Source organism: Lucilia sericata, unplaced genomic scaffold (genome assembly GCF_015586225.1).
Source record: "Lucilia sericata isolate MDLA Ls3-8-SP2 unplaced genomic scaffold, ASM1558622v1 Contig000461F_arrow, whole genome shotgun sequence".
Lineage (NCBI taxonomy): Eukaryota > Metazoa > Arthropoda > Insecta > Diptera > Calliphoridae > Lucilia > Lucilia sericata.
The window spans coordinates 170,789-189,938 of NW_023994476.1; the positions used below are offsets into that span (position 1 = coordinate 170,789).

A 19,150-nucleotide genomic window follows, 5' to 3' on the forward strand; every position below is an offset into this window, starting at 1 on the left:
CAAGCATATTCCTGAAAATAATTTAAAATTTCGTTGTTAATACATATTTACAATTTATTAGCACATGATGTATAATTCTTAAATCTGCTTAAACTCTATGATAAAAATCTATAAATATATAGTATTTGACTGGCAATCAACATTTTCTGCGAATTACTTAAACTTTAACCGCTAAACTAATCTAAAAATCGCTAAAATATCAACACTGTTTGTCAAATAAAAAAGTGAATAAGAAGAAGAAGCAGCATCATTTTATAAAAGTAAAGAAGAAAAAAATTTTCTTTGAGACGCGTAATTTTTTATTTGGATAGAAGAAAATAAAACTAATACTAATTCTACTTATTTAATTTAAGCATTCCGGTCTTTCCGGCACTGTTTGTGTATAAATTGTAAAGATAAAATGCCTTCTGTAGAAAATGGTACGTATTGTTTGCAGCACAAAGAAAACTTCCTAGAAATTTTGATCAACGTACTTCTTTTCTATAATTTCCAAGTTGAGGTTAGGTGTTCAAGGTTTTAATTTTTTAAATTTTCCAAATTTCTTTATATTTACAGGTGAAAATGGAACAACAGAATGTGGCGTAGAAAAACCTAAGGAAAATGAACAACCGGCTTCACCTTCGCCGGAGAAAATGCGCAAATCCAGAAGTCGCAGCAGATCTGTGACGTCTGATGCAGAAGACGCCGCCAATACCTCTAAAGAAGGGAGATCTAGTAAGTCACGATCTCCAAGCCCAAATGAAGCAAATATATCAAAAGATACAGAGAGATCTAGTAAATCTCGTTCGAGGTCTCGTTCTCGAAGTTCAAATGCAGGACCAGCCTCACCCAATACAACGGGTGAGGTAGACGAAAAGGAGGGTGGTAGAAGTTCAAAGTCACGTAGCCGCAGTCGTAGTGGCAGTCCTCAGAAAAATGGTGATGAAAGTCGTAAAAGCCGTAGTCGCAGTCGTCAGCGGAGTCGTAGTGGTTCAAAATCAAAAAGTCGCAGTAGATCTCGGTCTGTGAGCGGCTCTCCAGGCAGACGTTCACGTAGTGGTTCCCGTAGAAGTCGTTCTGGTTCTCGTCGCTCCAGAAGTGGCTCAAAAAGAAGTCGATCGGGAAGTAGATCACGTAGCCGCTCCCGTTCTGGTTCCAGGAGATCAAGATCTGGTTCAAGAAGATCAAGATCAGGCTCAAGAAGATCCCGATCAGGTTCCAGAAGATCTCGTTCTGGCTCCCAAAGGTCACGTTCAGGTTCTCGTAGATCTAGATCAGGTTCAAGACGATCACGCTCCGGGTCAAGACGTTCTCGTTCAGGATCGGGCTCCCGATCACGTAGTCGTTCTAAATCTGGCTCTCGTTCGCGTTCACGCAGTGGTTCCAGACGATCACGCAGTGGTTCTCGACGATCACGAAGCGGTTCTAGGCGCTCGCGTAGTCGTTCTGGATCTAGACGTAGTCGCAGCGGCAGTGGTTCCAGATCAAGATCTCGTAGTGGCTCTCGTCGTCGTTCGAGATCAGTTAGTCGTCGCTCACGTTCAGGCTCTGCAGCTTCTAGATCAAGATCACGCTCTCGCAGTGGTTCCAGATCATCGAGATCACGGTCTCGTTCTCGTAGTAAATCCGGTAGTAGATCTCGTTCTCGCTCAGTCTCTAGATCAAGATCACGATCGAAATCCAGATCAAGATCTCGATCACGTAGTGGTTCTATATCACCTACTTCCAAAGCTAAAAAAGCACACAAACGTAACGTTCTAAGTGATTCAGAGGGTAAGTAAATTAAAATTTTTTTACAAAAATACAAAATTTAAAATAATTATATTTCTATTCCAGGAGAAGATGATCCATCATCGGCCCAAAAGAAGCGACCAAAAATTACGGATACCGATAATGAAGACGATGACGAGGATAAGGCGGTAAATGAAGAGGAAGGAGGTGCTCAGGCCGAGAGTAAAAAAGTAGTAGACAGTTCAGATGATGAGAATATACCCATAGACAGTGACAGAGGGTAAGATGATATTGTGCATAAATAAGAATTAAATTAAATCACTCTTGTAATTTTTTATTTTTTCGTTTTAGAAACGACAATTTTGTTTCCGATTTTGATGCCATGTTAATGCGTAAGAGGGAAGAAAAGCGTTTCAAGCGTCGCAAGCGTGATATTGATTTAATTAACGACAATGATGATCTTATAGATCAGTTAATAATGAATATGAAAAGTGCTTCTGATGAAGATCGTCAATTGAATGTAGAAGGAAAACCGGCCACAAAGAAAATTGCTATTCTAAAACAATGTATGTCACAGTTGATTAAGAAAGATTTACAATTGGCCTTTTTGGAACACAATATACTCAATGTACTAACAGATTGGTTGGCACCATTACCCAACAAAAGTTTACCCTGCTTGCAGATCAGAGAAAGTATTCTAAAATTATTAGCAGATGTGAGTATTTAACTAAGTAAACGTTTTAATTAAGTTCTAATTAATTTCTTCGCTGTTCATTTCAGTTTCCTCCCATTGACAAAAGTTACCTTAAACAATCTGGCATTGGAAAAGCTGTTATGTACTTGTATAAACATCCTAAGGAAACTAAACAAAATCGTGATAGAGCTGGCCGTATTATCTCGGAATGGGCTCGTCCTATTTTCAATTTAAGTTGTGATTTCAAGGCCATGTCCAAGGAGGAACGACAGGAAAGAGACATGCGTCAAATACAAAATACCCGTAAGAAAACACCTGAACCAGAACCAACAACATCCAAGAAACGTAAAGGTTTACATTCTGCCCTCACCACCAGCGAAGAGAAACCTTTAGGTCCTGGTGATCCTGGTTGGGTGGCACGTGCCCGTGTACCATTGCCTTCAAACAAGGATTATTTGGTTAGACCCAAGTCGACGGTAGAGGGTACGGTATCAGGACCACAGAAACGTAAACCGAATCGTTTCGAAAAGCATATGAAAAAGTTCCTCGATCAAAAAAGACTTAAGGGTGGTTCACGCAGAGCTGTGGAGATTTCTATAGAGGGCCGTAAGATGGCTTTATAAATGCATATAGTATGGGGAATACTTATTTAATAGAAATTATCATCAATTTATGTCCAAATTAGAATTTATAAGTTTTTTTTTCTTCTTTTTTTTTTTTTTTGCTACCTAATTTCAATGATTTCATTTAACATTTTGTTTAATGTAATTTTTTTAAATATATTTAAAAAAGTATCCCATTTCCTTTATTTATAAATATTAGTAAATACATGCAGCCGTATTAGTGAACGTGTCAGTATGTTACTTCAGCAATGAAATCATTTACTCTTTGTAAGATTGGATTATAGCCCCAACATATAAATTTGCAAGAAGTATGTGCAGGACCGATTTCCATATGGCTGCTAAATAAAAATATATAAAATTAAAACCACTGGCTCAATGTTTTAATTTTCATTCCACAAGGTAGTGTAAAAAGAAATAACAAGAAAAAAGGTTCCCTGGTCTTTATGTCATAAGTAAGGAGAAATGAAAAGAAAAAAGGAGCCCAGGATTGAATTTATTTTACGAGTTATTTTTATTTTAGTATTAGAGTCTCCTATAACTATCTACGCAGAAGAGTGAGTGCGATAAATCTAGAATGCGACATCTTTTATGGGGACATGCCGCGACTTACTGCTGTTGAATTAAATATGTACTTGAATTCTAATTTTTATGAATCTTTCGCTACGATGTAACTAACAATTTGCATTCTGAATTGTATTTAATCATTAAGAAAATTATGGCGAAGTTAATTTATGAATCCATTATTTTATATTAGTAATATTTCCAATACGTATGTATATTTCATTTCAAGCTTAAAATTAAAAGCAAACGCTTACAGAAAATAAATTAATCAATACAATGCGGTAACGGAGGTAAATGCGGCAAAACGTCGAAAAGAAAATTCATTTACAATATTTGCAAATCACGGCTTCAATATTCTTCAAATTTACAGCATTTACCAATGAACCTTTCCATTTTATAACTTTCGAACTATCAACCTTCAATAGATCCAACCTTAACGAAAACACGACAGTTTAAGTTATGAGTAGTTGGTTCCTTCTTTTCGGGAGTATTAGTAACGGTATTGACATAAGTGTAGAGCAAATTAAAGCCAACATAAACATCCTCTCCTGGTTTCAAATCAGCATCGGGAGTAAATTGTAAACGTAGTAATACCTTATTGGATTTGCGCCAAACAATAAATCTGCAAACACAAATTTAATAAAAATAATATAAATTTATTAAAATAAAATGCCATCAACTCACTTAGGTTCCTCCTTTTGTGCTGACTGAGGTTCCTCATCGAATTCCTTGGAGTCATCACGTAAATTTAAAGTAAATTCAGTTTCCAAAGGTAGTAGTTTGGAATTAACTTTTTGTTTCACCACTCGGGGCTCTTCATGTATAGAAGTTTGCCTTACCAGAGAAGTATTAGTTAAACTATTGGTACCAGTTAAGCTAGGAGAACCAGTTAAAGATTTCAAAGAATCCATAGCGGTAGCAGCAGTTAATGAAGAGTCCTTCAATGTGCAAGAACGTTTAAACTCTTCAATTAATTGTAATTCCTCCTCTAAGGAAGGTAATTCCAAGATTTTTATAATCATATCATGCATAGTTGGATTACTTAGTTTCAGAGTAAATGAATTCAATTGTCCGGCTTTAAGCGGTTCATCACAACTGACCAGCAAAACATCGGGCACATGATAACTAGCAAACAGTTGTATGCGATATTTAACCGAAGTAGGATGATATTCCGGTTTAATAACATTATGTTCACACTGACGACAGCGTAAAGAACGTTTAATCCACATGCAACGACGTTGCGGATAAAGTTTATTAATAGTAAAGGGTTGCTCACAAGGTTGATTGTGACGTTGCTTAACCGTGGTAACTGTTCGAAAGAAATTTTAGTTAAACAAAAGGTTTTTTGTCTTTAATTTTTATTTACTTACTATTGCGCAAATTAATTTTCTGCGTAAAAATACTTTCCGGTAATTCTCCCACATCAGCACTTTCTATTGATGGTGCTATATTGACTGGTTTAGCTTTTTGTGTATTCTTATCGGACCAGCCCATTTGTCGTCGTATTATGGATACAGTTAAGCCAGTACGATCGGTAAGACTGGGAAATTTGTGGGCCTTAGGAGCTTTACGTCTTAAGTACTCTTGCCGTTCTTGTTTATCCTGTTGCACCACAGCTTGATAGTATTCGGCCAAAGCATTGAAACGTGTTTGGTAAGCACATTCGTTGTCAGGCCAGGCGCCAGTAGCTGGAAAATATTAAATTAATTTTTTCATTTTTTAGAAAAATTTTATAAAATGTCTTTTTATAGAAAATTTTCATAAAACTTTCCTTTTTGTAGAAAATGTTCGAAAAAATTGGTTTCCTTTATAGAAAAATGCTACCTACCTACAGATTGATCGGGTATACCAACATCTCTTGAAGTCCAACGACATGCCAAACAAGATAAATAATACATTTTCTTGGTAATAACCTTAGAAGCATCCGGCTTAGCCTCCTCACCTTCCTTGGCCTCATCTGGCTTTCTAAGAAAATTATAAGGCAAACACACAAATAATAATATTTTTTATATTCTAATTAAGTAAACTACAACATATTCTAATTAAGTAAACTACAACATCCAACTCACTTCTGTACAATCACAGTGGTGGCACGAGCCGACAGAGTATGTTGACAGCAAGGACAATCAAAACAATTGGCACAACAATTTTTCTTGTGACGCACCTCCGATGAGGGTATGTTCTCCAAACAATTCGAACAGAAATGTGAGTCAACCTTAAAAGGCAATGGCAATAGAAATTAAAAAAAACAGTTTTGTTTAACCAGTTAATTATTACTCACTTCGTGGCAGACACAGAAACCACACCTCAGCTTGGGACAGTGGCGACAAAAGAACAGCTTACTTATGGGATTCAATATGCCGCAGGAGCAGGCATATTTTACCACGCTATCTTGCATAAAGTTGGCCATTTCTTAGGAAATTTAAATGTTTTATTTTAAATTATAACAAATGCAAAAATTTGCAATTTTTCTTATTTGTTGTTGGACTAATGACATCAATCCACTGAACAGCTGTCAGAAGTATCATTTTTGAACTTGGCATTACTTTTATTTAGTAATATCATTGTTGTGATTTCAAAGAAAATTTTATTTAATGTTAACATTGCTGTAAGAGATGCTTTCACATCTCTTTTAATGTTTCTATTGTTTTTTATTTGTTTTTCATTCACTTTTTACTTTTATAATGTAATCTTGTCATGAAAGTCAAAAATACTAAATATTTTTGTGTTTTTCATTTATATGTTCAAAAATATGTACTGACTGTCATTTTTGCTTGTCTGAAAAGTATAAAGTTGACTACACTTTTTTCACCATATTGTTGTGTTACCTTTTTCCCAGTATTTTTTGTTGACAGGTAAAAACACTATTTTTTTGTCTTTCAAGTTTTAAAAAAATGCCGCTTGATTTTTTGAAAGGACTATCGGAATTTTTCACTTAAATGACCACAAAATATAACAATTCTACAAGAAAAATAATAAAATATAAAACATAGTGTATTTATTTAAACAATTTACTTGAAAATGAGTGATTTTAACTGTGCTAATTTAATAGATTTAAGTTTAGAAGATGATGACAGTCCCTGCAACATTCCAGCACCAATTAAGACTGAATTTGAACCACAACCGTCCGCGCCTTCATTGGAGGGTCCACCACCTTTTATACCGAACAATTGGCGCAAAAGTTTAGATAATAATCCTTTTGATTGTGTACAAAAATTGGCTCATCGCATAGATGATCCTTTTGATATCGTAGAAAAGGAGGCCTGTTGGAAGGCACAACAGGCGCTCAAACCTAAGCCAGAAGTAAAACTGGGCAACCTATTGTCTTTGAGTGATGATAATCTACTAGATGAGGAGCAAATGCCTGAAACTCCCCACTTATTGGCGGAAGAATTAAATAAATTTAAGCCCCCCGAATTAGAAGAAGAAAGTCCACCTATTATGTTGTTGGAAAAACAACCACCAGATAGTGTTAGTGGCCCCGATAGCGACTCTAATCCCAACAGTAGTGCAGAGACATCAGCCTCGGCAAAATTAAAGAAAAATATGGAATATCGCAAAAGATTATTAAAACTAAGCATTTCCAATGCTGCCTTTAGTTCACCAGTAGCACGTAAAGCTTCCTTGGAATTTGAGGATATATTGGGTACACCAGTTTCCTCCATGTTATCGCGGGCAGCAGAATTTGGCGAACATTTGTTGGCGTCAGAGTCTCCCTTAAAACTGGTGGAAGATGAAGATATAATGTCTCAAGAACCTCCCAACTTTATTGATTCAGAGAAAAATTTCGAGGCCGATTTGGAAATGTTAAAAATTCCCATATTAAATGAATTACCTTCACCAGTAGTAGAGCCAATTTCTACCAACACCACTCCCATTACACCTGATGTTGTTAAGAGTGCCAACACTTTAGAAAAGGCTCTACCCAATTTAGAAGCTATTAAAGCTAAATTGAAAGCTAAACGTGATGAAATCAATAATAACCAACAGCAGGAAATTTCCTCTCTTATACATAATCTCAAATCCTTAATAGCAAGTGGTGAAATGGTAGATAAGAATAAGAAACAACAGGCTAGTGAATTATTAGAATCTCTTAGTTCAGCCCTAAAACCTGCAGATGCAGAAGAAACCCTCAAACCGGTGGATATGTTAGGAGTACCACCACAACCTATTAAACGACAGGGTACTTTCGATCTTGAGCTGCAGGATAATGAAGAGAACGAATTTAATAATCGACCCTTGGTGCAGGACATGCCTAATTGTATGACTAGTTCTTCGGCCACTTATGATGGTGATAATCAGCCTCTGGTGCAAGAAATGCCCAATTGTATGATTAGCTCCTCGGCCACATATGATGGTGAATCTGCCGAAGACAAACAAGATTTAAATTTACCCGAAATTGCCCCCTTATCACCACAACCTTCAACTTCTGATTACAACTATGAAGATAATAATAACACAGCAAATGTTGGTCACAATATGCAACCTGATGTTAATGACATTATGGAACAATTGAGTAAACTTTTCATTAACAACTCTTCGGATAATCATCCCACAAATCACAATCCCACTTTTATTGTAGTCATGAATGCGAATCAATTGAATCATTCTCATATTAACAATTCCCAACAAAATATTGTGGATGCTAAACAACGATCTGCCCTAGTGGCTAGTTATTTGGAAAATTCCATTAATGATGGTTCACCGGACTTGACAAAAGTCAATCCTGTGGGTCGTCGTCGTTCTCAATCGCTCTCGATACATGACAAAGTGAAAATTGTTCAGTTGCCCCTACAGCCGCCTACACCACGCAGCATTCAGAAGCAGCAACGGGTACAAATGGACGATTCACCACCAGTCACGACTACACCACCTTCCGGAGACAAGGATACTCCGGAATTTAAGACCCCAGCTCGAATGATCAGACGTAACTCGTATTCCAGTGGTACACCGTATACAGCTCAAGTGGGTGTTAGACGTACAGGATTTGGGTAAGTAGTTTTTAAAGGGACAATAGAAAGGAAGATAGATAGATAGATAGATAGATAGATAGAATAGATAGATAGATAGATAGATAGATAGATAGATAGATAGATAGATAAATAGATAGATAGATAGATAGATAGATAGATAGATAGATAGATAGATAGATAGATAGATAGATAGATAGATAGATAGATAGATAGATAGATAGATAGATAGATAGATAGATAGATAGATAGATAGATAGATAGATAGATAGATAGATAGATAGATAGATAGATAGATAGATAGATAGATAGATAGATAGATAGATAGATAGATAGATAGATAGATAGATATATAGATAGATAGATAGATAGATAGATAGATAGATAGATAGATAGATAGATAGATAGATAGATAGATAGATAGATAGATAGATAGATAGATAGATAGATATATAGATAGATTTGGAATTTGTTCATATACGATGATCTTGCAAAAACAATATTTCCATATAACAAATATTCAAAATCTTTTGAATTTAATCACAACATTACTTTCTAATATCCCCTAGATCTGATAATAAAAATCCTACTAACATACGAAGAACCCAAACTTTGGATACTCATCACGAAGGTCAGCAACAGGCCATTGTTAGACCTATGTCTATGCCATCTAACAACTTGCCAACATTTAAACCGGATCTCAAGAAAAAACCTAAACACAATACAGAATCCATAATAAAATCTGGTCCCCTAAAGGCTACCATACCTGTAAAGAAAGTAGCGCCCATGTTAAAAACTTCACCTCCAACACCAGACAATAATAATGGCAAGTCTTCAACACTTCATAATTCATCTCTACAAAGTCTTTCGAAAGTTAGTAGAGTACCCACAACACCCATGTCAACAAAGGGTTCAGCATCTAGCTTGGGAGTGGGCTATCCAAATGCCTGTTCTACCCCAGCTGCATTTACTTCGCCATTAAAACGCACCACAGGACCAGTTAATAAACCACGTTATTCTTATATGTCTGCCACACCCAATCCAAAATCGTCGTCCTCCTCGAATTCGACTGCATCAGCGGGTTTAAAGAGACGTACTATAACGGAATTTAAAGCGAAGTCCCCATTAAAACCTCGTGTTAGCAGTGTTGGCCTAGCAGCGGCTGCTGCTACAGCAGCTTCATCTTCTAAAGTTTCAACTAGCAGCACACGTCTATCCACATCAGCGGGAGCTAAAATTTCTAAAACACCAGTTAAGCCGGCCCCAGCTAAGACAGCTACTGTGAAGCCGGTAAGTTTTGTTGTATTTTTTTAATGTAGATTTTTTTTTTAATGTTTTTCATTTCAGACAAGCCGTTTGAGTTCTCGCATATCCGTTGGTGGCTCTGCCTTATCGACCAGAAATAAGGAAAATAAACGTCCTTAATTTCATATATATTTTTTGTCTTATTTTAATAAGTATCCTAGATATAAATAGATTTACTGTTGACCCCTTATTTTGTTTTACTTTTTTCTTCATATTTTAGTTTTCCTGCTTAATTTGTTTTCAATAAAATTTTTATAAATTTCTTTTCGATCAGTATTAAAATAGAAAGAAATTTATTTAACATTTTCTATAAAAAGAAAGAATGGTTTGTTCAGATATTTTAGATTAATTTTTTACGTATAATTTCTTCTTCTAAACATTAATTACAACCCACTGTCTAACAGTTCATTCGATTTAAATTTTGTTATTGTCAATTTTCGGTCAATGTTGTTAAAACAAATACTGGGATAAATTTCCTTTTAACTACATAATAGAAAAAAACGCTAAATTTGTTTCACTGTTAAGCTCTCTCACAACAACAACCACCCAACAGCTGATTGGGTATAACAACAACAACAAAAATAATGGTAACAAAAAACTGCATACAGTTGTCAAAAATTGCCACAAACAATGGCTGATATCGAAAGTGAAGAGGTGAAGAACCTTGTAAGTGTTCAATTAAAATTTAAATTGTTAATATAAAAATCATAAAAAAATTAATTAAAATTACATAAATTAATGGAAAAGTTTGTAAACTTTATAAAGAATATGAAAAATAAGTAAAACTAATAAAGTTTAAGTGTTAAATTTATGTTTTAAAATTGGTGAAAAAATTGCAGACCCAATTTCAAGAAAAGAATGAAAAAAAAAACAACCAAACAAAAAATCAATATTTTGTATGGGAAAAAAACCGAACAAGTATAAGAACAACAACAACCACTACAAAAGAAAATGTATTTAGAACAAATACAACAACAAACACATATATTTCTTAATAAAGCTAGTAAAAAGGTAAAGACGGTCAGACCGTTGTAGATGATACCCTACAGCCATAATTTTGGGAAATTAGAATTATAGATTTATTAATGAAAAAGCTTTTTTCGGCAGCGGGCCTGATCTTCTTAGAATACCGGAATGAGATTTCAGGACGTATGAAAGTTATTTATGATTAATTTGGATCTGGATAACAACATGTTCAAGAGAATTTTGATAAATATGTATAGTGATTATCGAGAGATGGTTCTTAAGGTAGGCTATCTGAAAAATGATTCTAAGTGAATTGGTATGTTGTGGCTGAAGGACAAACATTTTGCAACCTACCCTCATAGCGGTGTAGGGTATCATAACACACACACTTTGGGGCCACTGTGTGAAAAATACCAATATTAAATTGAAATTGAAAAACAAATACAAAAACAAACTAATTTATTACTACCAGATTTACACAATGTGTTTGTTGATTGTTCCCAACAACAAGAAGAGCAAAAGTACTTATTGTTTAATTGAAATATTTATTAACTTTATTTAAAGAAAATATAAATTTTGCACAAAACCAGAATATACAAAAAAAAATCTGCTGTTTACAATTAATTTTTTATAAAAAAAAAAACATTTTAATTTCCAGCAAATTGAATTTGAATGGGTAATGAGGGATGAGGTACACTCTATACTCAGAAAGTTAAGGGAAATATTAGTGGTAAGTGTTGAACACTAATAACACCATAATGGTTAACAATAATCTTAAATGTATTTTTAATCTTACTAATAGGAATGTGCTCGCCGCTTCCCGGTACCCTTATACGATAATGAGGGCAAGCGTACAGAAAAATTCCATTTAGTAGCAGCCCAGGAACAATTAAAATGTTCGGTAACTTTGACGGGTGATAGTATAACACAAGCGGTAGGTGTTCTTGTTAAATTGTTAACACACTCTCTTTATCAAATAAATACATTTTACTTGTTTTATGTTTATTATATGCAGGACATCAGTTTCAAATTAAAACGTTCCTCTAGTCAAGTTCAACGTACTGCTATTACTTCAGATGCCCCCTGGAAATTGCAACAAGTACAAGACGCTGCCAATCATTTGCAACAGGCCATCAATCACATCGATAATGTCGATGAGAATTATAAATTTCGGTAAGTCTTTTATATATGTACCTACTACATATTCATTATTAATTGCTATGAATTATTTGGTATAATAAAACAAGTAAAGGTTATTTTTAAAAAATATTTGCTAAAACCTAAAGTAATATTGGTAAAATATTTAACAATTTTAAAACAAGATTAAACAAAAATTGTCTACAAATAAAAAAAAAAACGTAACGAACTTTTTCTGTTTATTGAAATGAGTGATAATCCGATCTAAAATAAAAAAGTTCTAGGTGAGTTCTACTTTAAATGTAATTCAGTTATAGTTCACTTCTAGTTCAGTTCTAGTGCAGTTCCACTTCAGTTCTTGTTTCGTTCTAGTTCAGTTCTAGTTCAGTTCAAGTTCAGTTCTTGTTCGGTTCTAGTTCAGTTCTAGTTCAGTTCTTGTTCAGTTCTAGTTCAGTTCTAGTTCAGTTCTAGTTCAGTTCTAGTTCAGTTCTAGTTCAGTTCTAGTTCAGTTCTAGTTCAGTTCTAGTTCAGTTCTAGTTCAGTTCTAGTTCAGTTCTAGTTCAGTTCTAGTTCAGTTCTAGTTCAGTTCTAGTTCAGTTCTAGTTCAGTTCTAGTTCAGTTCTAGTTCAGTTCTAGTTCAGTTCTAGTTCAGTTGTAGTTCAGTTCTAGTTCAGTTCTAGTTCAGTTCTAGTTCAGTTCTAGTTCAGTTCTAGTTCAGTTCTAGTTCAGTTCTAGTTCAGTTCTAGTTCAGTTCTAGTTCTGTTCTAGTTCTGTTCTAGTTCAGTTCTAGTTCAGTTCTAGTTCAGTTCTAGTTCAATTCTAGTTCAGTTCTAGTTCAGTTCTAGTTTAGTTCTAGTTCAGTTCTAGTTCAGTTCTAGTTCAGTTCAGTTCTAATTCATTGCTAATTAAGTTCTAGTTCAGTTTAAATTAAAATGCCAAAAACTTTATTAAATGTGATTCCTATATGAATCTTTTAATTGTTATTGAAATGAATCATAATTCCTTATAATGACAAGCATTAAAGTACGTGACAATAATGAAAAACATCTTACTAAATGTTTAAAATTCAAAGAATTCTATCTATCTATCTGTTATAAGTAAAGTACGTATTACTTAGCTAAAAACTCACTTTAAATTCGTATAACTCAAATTTTCACTATACAAGTGTCACAATCATTGTTTTGATCGGTACTTTTATAAATTCGAAAAAAATACAATGCATATGTTTGTTTTTATATAAAAAAGACTGCCATTGAAATATGTACAATGTACATTCTAGTATGTATCTAAGCTTATACCTAGATTATATATATTTTTTATTGTTACCTGAACAGAAAGCATGTATTGCATCTGAAAACTTAGCTTTTGATATTAGATGATTACATGGTTTAAAAATAAATTTCGTTAACGTACGTGCAATTATTCGGATTCACTAATTTATTATTAATGACTTGAATGTTAATGAAATACATATATACAGACAGCATCTTTAGTAAATAAAGTTTAAAAAAAAAAACATCTTAGTAATATATATATACCAATTATAATTAAAACTGATGTTTAATTCTTGAATTTTAAATAAATTTTTTATACTTGTATTCAATTCAACTGCATGTATAATACAAAAAAGGCACCAAACATTTTACATATGAAATTGTAAAGATAATATAACTTTGTAAAGAGATTTAAAACAAGAGATGTAAAATTTGTCAATACATAATGTATTCCATAGGAAAATGTTAGATGACTGGAGTTTTCGTTAGAAAATATAAAATTTGCAAAATTTCTATAAAAACATCATCAGCATTGAAAACTTTCTATAAGACAATCATCATCAATATTTAATATTTTTTTAAGAAACTCATCTACATACTTTGAAAGTGTTCTTTAGTTCAGTTCTAGTTCAGTTCTAGTTCAGTTCTTGTTCAGTTCTAGTTCAGTTCTAGTTCAGTTCTAGTTCAGTTCTAGTCAGTTCTAGTTCAGTTCTAGTTCAGTTCTAGTTCAGTTCTAGTTCAGTTCTAGTTCAGTTCTAGTTCAGTTCTAGTTCAGTTCTAGTTCAGTTCTAGTTCAGTTCTAGTTCAGTTCTAGTTCAGTTCTAGTTCAGTTCTAGTTCAGTTCTAGTTCAGTTCTAGTTCAGTTCTAGTTCAGTTCTAGTTCAGTTCTAGTTCAGTTCTAGTTCAGTTCTAGTTCAGTTCTAGTTCAGTTCTAGTTCAGTTCTAGTTCAGTTCTAGTTCAGTTCTAGTTCAGTTCTAGTTCAGTTCTAGTTCAGTTCTAGTTCAGTTCTAGTTCATTCTAGTTCAGTTCTAGTTCAGTTCTAGTTCAGTTCTAGTTCAGTTCTAGTTCAGTTCTAGTTCAGTTCTAGTTCAGTTCTAGTTCAGTTCTAGTTCAGTTCTAGTTCAGTTCTAGTTCAGTTCTAGTTCAGTTCTAGTTCAGTTCTAGTTCAGTTCTAGTTCAGTTCTAGTTCAGTTCTAGTTCAGTTCTAGTTCAGTTCTAGTTCAGTTCTAGTTCAGTTCTAGTTCAGTTCTAGTTCAGTTCTAGTTCAGTTCTAGTTCAGTTCTAGTTCAGTTCTAGTTCAGTTCTAGTTCAGTTCTAGTTCAGTTCTAGTTCAGTTCTAGTTCAGTTCTAGTTCAGTTCTAGTTCAGTTCAGTTCAGTTCTAGTTCTGTTATAGTTCAGTTCAAGTTCAGTTCTAGTTCAGTTCTAGTTCAGTTCTAGTTCAGTTCTAGTTCAGTTCTAGTTCAGTTCTAGTTCAGTTCTAGTTCAGTTCTAGTTCAGTTCTAGTTCAGTTCTAGTTCAGTTCTAGTTCAGTTCTAGTTCAGTTCTAGTTCAGTTCTAGTTCAGTTCTAGTTCAGTTCTAGTTCAATTCTAGTTCAGTTCTAGTTCAGTTCTAGTTCAGTTCTAGTTCAGTTCTAGTTCAGTTCTAGTTCAGTTCTAGTTCAGTTCTAGTTCAGTTCTAGTTCAGTTCTAGTTCAGTTCTAGTTTAGTTCTAGTTCAGTTCTAGTTCAGTTCTAGTTCAGTTCTAGTTCAGTTCTAGTTCAGTTCTAGTTCAGTTCTAGTTCAGTTCTAGTTCAGTTCTAGTTCAGTTCTAGTTCAGTTCTAGTTCAGTTCTAGTTCAGTTCTAGTTCAGTTCTAGTTCAGTTCTAGTTCAGTTCTAGTTCAGTTCTAGTTCAGTTCTAGTTCAGTTCTAGTTCAGTTCTAGTTCAGTTCTAGTTCAGTTCTAGTTCAGTTCTAGTTCAGTTCTAGTTCAGTTCCAGTTCAGTTCTAGTTCTGTTATAGTTCAGTTCAAGTTCAGTTCTAGTTCAGTTCTTGTTCACTTCTTGTTCAGTTCTTGTTCAGTTCTAGTTCAGCTCTAGTTCAGTTCTAGTTCAGTTCTAGTTCAGTTCTAGTTCAGTTCTAGTTCAGTTCTAGTTCAGTTCTAGTTCAGTTCTAGTTCAGTTCTAGTTCAGTTCTAGTTCAGTTCTAGTTCAGTTATAGTTCAGTTCTAGTTTAGTTCTAGTTCAGTTCTAGTTCAGTTCTAGTTCAGTTCTAGTTCAGTTCTAGTTCAGTTCTAGTTTAGTTCTAGTTCAGTTCTAGTTCAGTTCTAGTTCAGTTCTAGTTCAGTTCTAGTTCAGTTCTAGTTCAGTTCTAGTTCAGTTCTAGTTCAGTTCTAGTTCAGTTCTAGTTCAGTTCTAGTTCAGTTCTAGTTCAGTTCTAGTTCAGTTCTAGTTCAGTTCTAGTTCAGTTCTAGTTCAGTTCTAGTTCAGTTCTAGTTCAGTTCCAGTTCAGTTCTAGTTCTGTTATAGTTCAGTTCAAGTTCAGTTCTAGTTCAGTTCTTGTTCACTTCTTGTTCAGTTCTTGTTCAGTTCTAGTTCAGCTCTAGTTCAGTTCTAGTTCAGTTCTAGTTCAGTTCTAGTTCAGTTCTAGTTATGTTCTAGTTCAGTTCTAGTTCAGTTCTAGTTCAGTTCTAGTTCAGTTCTAGTTCAGTTTTAGTTCAGTTCTAGTTCTGTTCTAGTTCTGTTCAGTTCTAGTTCAGTTCTAGTTCAGTTCTAGTTCAGTTCTAGTTCAGTTCTAGTTCAGTTCTAGTTCAGTTCTAGTTTAGTTCTAGTTCAGTTCTAGTTCAGTTCTAGTTCAGTTCTAGTTCAGTTCTAGTTCAGTTCTAGTTCAGATCTAGTTCAGTTCTAGTTCAGTTCTAGTTCAGTTCTAGTTCAGTTCTAGTTCAGTTCTAGTTCAGTTCTAGTTCAGTTCTAGTTCAATTCTAGTTCAGTTTCTAGTTCAGTTCTAGTTCAGTTCTATTCTAGTTCAGTTCTAGTTCAGTTCTAGTTCAATTCTAGTTCAGTTCTAGTTCAGTTCTAGTTCAGTTCTAGTTCAGTTCTAGTTCAGTTCTAGTTCAGTTCTAGTTCTGTTCCAGTTCTGTTCTAGTTCAGTTCAGTTCTAGTTCAGTTCTAGTTCAGTTCTAGTTCAGTTCTAGTTCAGTTCTAGTTCAGTTCTAGTTCAGTTCTAGTTCAGATCTAGTTTAGTTCTAGTTCAGTTCTAGTTCAGTTCTAGTTCAGTTCTAGTTCTGTTCTAGTTCAGTTCTAGTTCAGTTCTAGTTCAGTTATAGTTCAGTTCAAGTTCAGTTCTAGTTCAGTTCTTGTTCACTTCTTGTTCAGTTCTTGTTCAGTTCTTGTTCAGTTCTAGTTCAGTTCTAGTTCAGTTCTTGTTCAGTTCTTGTTCAGTTCTTGTTCAGTTCTTGTTCAGTTCTTGTTCAGTTCTTGTTCAGTTCTCGTTCAGTTCTAGTTCAGTTATAGCTAAGATAGAGCCCAATTTATCTAAATTCTCAATACAATAATTTTCTTTAAAAATAGAATATTTATTAAAATTTATCTATAAAAATAAAATTGATCGAGCATTTTCTATAAAAGAGTTTAGAAATCAAAATTCTTCCATAAGAAAAATATAAATTGGCTTTAAAAAATAATTTAAATAATTTCAGATCATCCGAGGAAGTTTTACAAATAATCACCGAACTAATAGGAGCTTTACAACGTGGACGCACTAGTCTTATAATACCAAAGAAAAAATCTATAGATGATTTAATGAAAGGACGAAATATGGTAAGTACTTCTCAATTTTATTTTGATAGTATTCAGAAAATAAATTAATAAAAAAAAATAAAACAAAATATATAGAAATCTTTATCGCCCAATCTACCCGAAGATCAAGCAATATCATTTTTCTTACAATGTCATAAATTGATTATAGCAGTCTATCAATTGCTAAATGTTCAGGGTACTATGAAAATGGAGGCAACACAGGCCGAATGTTCGGTAGGTTGGCTTAATGATGTTTTAGTATTATTTACCGTTGGTTTGACTTTGTGTCAACAGCTTAAAGATAAAATGAATGCATTTAAAATGGATACCATAAGTTAGTAAAATTTATGTTTAAATGTTTTCACAAAATTACAAGAGAAAAATCCCCCATTTATTTCTGTTTATATAAATTTTATTTAGCAAATATATAAAAAAAAACTAAGCCAAGTTCATACATACATACATTTAGAAATATGTATGTATGTCACTAATTAATGTACTTATACTACAAACAACAACAAAAATAACTACAAACAGTATGTGAATGTATTAATTATTGTACTTAAGCTATTTAAACAAAAAAAAAAAAAAATAGTTATTAAGTTTATTAAGTTAAACGTGAACTTGAAATGGACAAGAGTCCAGTGAAGGACTCTACTTACTTACTTCATTTTAACTAAAACAAAAGCAATTTGTTTCTTTGTTTTTATTTTAGAAAACATAACAAAAATAATCCTAATTAAATAATTATAAAAAAATGCATTGCTAAAAAATGGTTAGTAACTAAAGTAAAATATTTAAAGAAATAAATTAAACAATGCATACAATAATGACAATAACATTTAAGCAAGATTATTTAAATAATAGTAGAAACCAAATAAATAACGTAAAGCTTATAAATTAAGTAAAAAGCTTTTATGTTTAATTGAAAACCCCCGCCCTCCGTTTCAAAAAATTCCAAATTTTAATGCTTTTAACCGTTAAATTTGAAGTTTATTAAACAGTATTTTTTTTAAAAACAAAGATCTCAACTTATTTGCTTTTGTTTATTTATTATAATACAAACCTGCCTACTTGCCAGTATATTATTTTCTTTAATTCTTTAAAAATCTTTTAAAAACGGCTCAATTTTTAAATTATGTGTCAATTTGAAAGTTTAACTAAAAAAAAAATCTTAAATTTATCTTTATTGTGTACTTTAGCGAATTTACAGTGTGACAAAAAAAGTTAAAATTTATTAAAATTTTTATTTTTTAAATAGTTATAACTAAAAATACAAAACGATTTTAATTAACAGAAACACGTAAACACATTTTTAGTTGTAAAGTACAAGAGTTATGAGACTTTTAATCGCGCCCTATATGTTTTGGTCTGAATATTTGATAGAAGAAGTAACAACAACAAGAAATTATAAAAATAACTCACAATTCGAATACTCTACTTTGTTCAAACCTACTCGTTTCAGTATACCATGACGCTCCAGTGAAAACATCAGTCATGATCTTACCAATGTCTCAAAAAACCAAATCTACATCGATATTGTAGTGTAGATCTTAAGAAGGTTATGATGAATCATTAAGATACTTTAGAACATATACCGAAAGCAAAAGTCCAACTCTCAAGCCTATTTATCTCTTGTAAAGGGGTAACAAGTTTTGGCTCGTTCATTCACCTCATTTTTGTTAGATATATTAGCATGATCGTGTTTGAGGTTAGATCAGTCTCAAGGAGCGATCACTCTCTGAACAGCTCCGTATAATTTCAGATCACATTGTATTACTAGTGATCACAGAAGTATGCAATGAGTAATGCTCTCTTCTTCCAAGATTAAACCATCTGATTTCATTGATAGAGTTGAAAATATGCTTAAGATTTATCCCAGATAGATCCTCCATGTCTGACGGAAAGGGAGTAACAAAGTAATACTCTCTGTTGTCGGTAAATGCCTAATGACTAAGTGTCAAGTAATTACTGATAATAGCATTTTTTTGCGCTCTTTGCGCGATCACGTAATCGTGATCTTAACCCATCATATAGAGGAGGAATCTCGAAGTCTGACTGGAGACTTTTCATACAGTTTATTTTAAAGGAATGACTTACAATTGGATACAGAGATACCGGTAAAGTTGATTTCT

At 33.4% G+C, this 19,150-nt stretch overlaps 4 protein-coding genes across 8 annotated transcripts; 3 read left to right on the forward strand and 1 right to left on the reverse strand.

The window, feature by feature from the left end:
• The first annotated feature begins 197 nt into the window (after positions 1-197).
• On the forward strand, positions 198-3,394 carry LOC119605145 (IWS1-like protein). Of its 3 annotated transcripts, none has more exons than XM_037958116.1 (6): positions 198-260; positions 354-419; positions 556-1,752; positions 1,816-1,990; positions 2,062-2,425; positions 2,491-3,394. In XM_037958116.1, exons 2-6 carry the CDS (start codon positions 401-403, stop codon positions 3,025-3,027), a joined length of 2,292 nt encoding a protein of 763 aa, XP_037814044.1. In that variant the 5' UTR covers positions 198-260; positions 354-400; the 3' UTR covers positions 3,028-3,394. The 3 variants fall into 3 exon arrangements, with proteins under 3 accessions (XP_037814044.1, XP_037814043.1, XP_037814045.1); XM_037958117.1 differs by lacking the exon at positions 198-260 and adding an exon at positions 274-291; XM_037958115.1 differs by having other exon boundaries at positions 218-419.
• Positions 3,395-3,770: 376 nt separating this feature from the next.
• Positions 3,771-6,133, reverse strand: LOC119605156 (dynactin subunit 4). The gene is made up of 6 exons (XM_037958129.1): positions 5,870-6,133; positions 5,658-5,803; positions 5,417-5,553; positions 4,959-5,276; positions 4,273-4,897; positions 3,771-4,210 (listed from the first exon to the last, which is right to left on the reverse strand). Exons 1-6 carry the CDS (start codon positions 5,996-5,998, stop codon positions 4,000-4,002), a joined length of 1,566 nt encoding a protein of 521 aa, XP_037814057.1. The 5' UTR covers positions 5,999-6,133; the 3' UTR covers positions 3,771-3,999.
• A 318-nt stretch (positions 6,134-6,451) lies between these two features.
• LOC119605160 lies at positions 6,452-10,027 on the forward strand. Its single transcript, XM_037958134.1, has 3 exons — positions 6,452-8,579; positions 9,128-9,848; positions 9,906-10,027. Exons 1-3 carry the CDS (start codon positions 6,610-6,612, stop codon positions 9,981-9,983), a joined length of 2,769 nt encoding a protein of 922 aa, XP_037814062.1. The 5' UTR covers positions 6,452-6,609; the 3' UTR covers positions 9,984-10,027.
• A 387-nt stretch (positions 10,028-10,414) lies between these two features.
• On the forward strand, positions 10,415-18,527 carry LOC119605146 (protein rogdi-like). 3 transcript variants are annotated; one of them, XM_037958120.1, is made up of 6 exons: positions 10,415-10,529; positions 11,488-11,559; positions 11,632-11,763; positions 11,845-12,002; positions 16,916-17,036; positions 17,112-18,527. In XM_037958120.1, exons 1-6 carry the CDS (start codon positions 10,494-10,496, stop codon positions 17,352-17,354), a joined length of 762 nt encoding a protein of 253 aa, XP_037814048.1. In that variant the 5' UTR covers positions 10,415-10,493; the 3' UTR covers positions 17,355-18,527. The 3 variants fall into 3 exon arrangements, with proteins under 3 accessions (XP_037814048.1, XP_037814047.1, XP_037814049.1); XM_037958119.1 differs by lacking the exon at positions 10,415-10,529 and adding an exon at positions 10,956-11,111; XM_037958121.1 differs by lacking the exon at positions 10,415-10,529 and adding an exon at positions 11,226-11,350.
• The last annotated feature ends 623 nt before the right edge of the window (positions 18,528-19,150 follow it).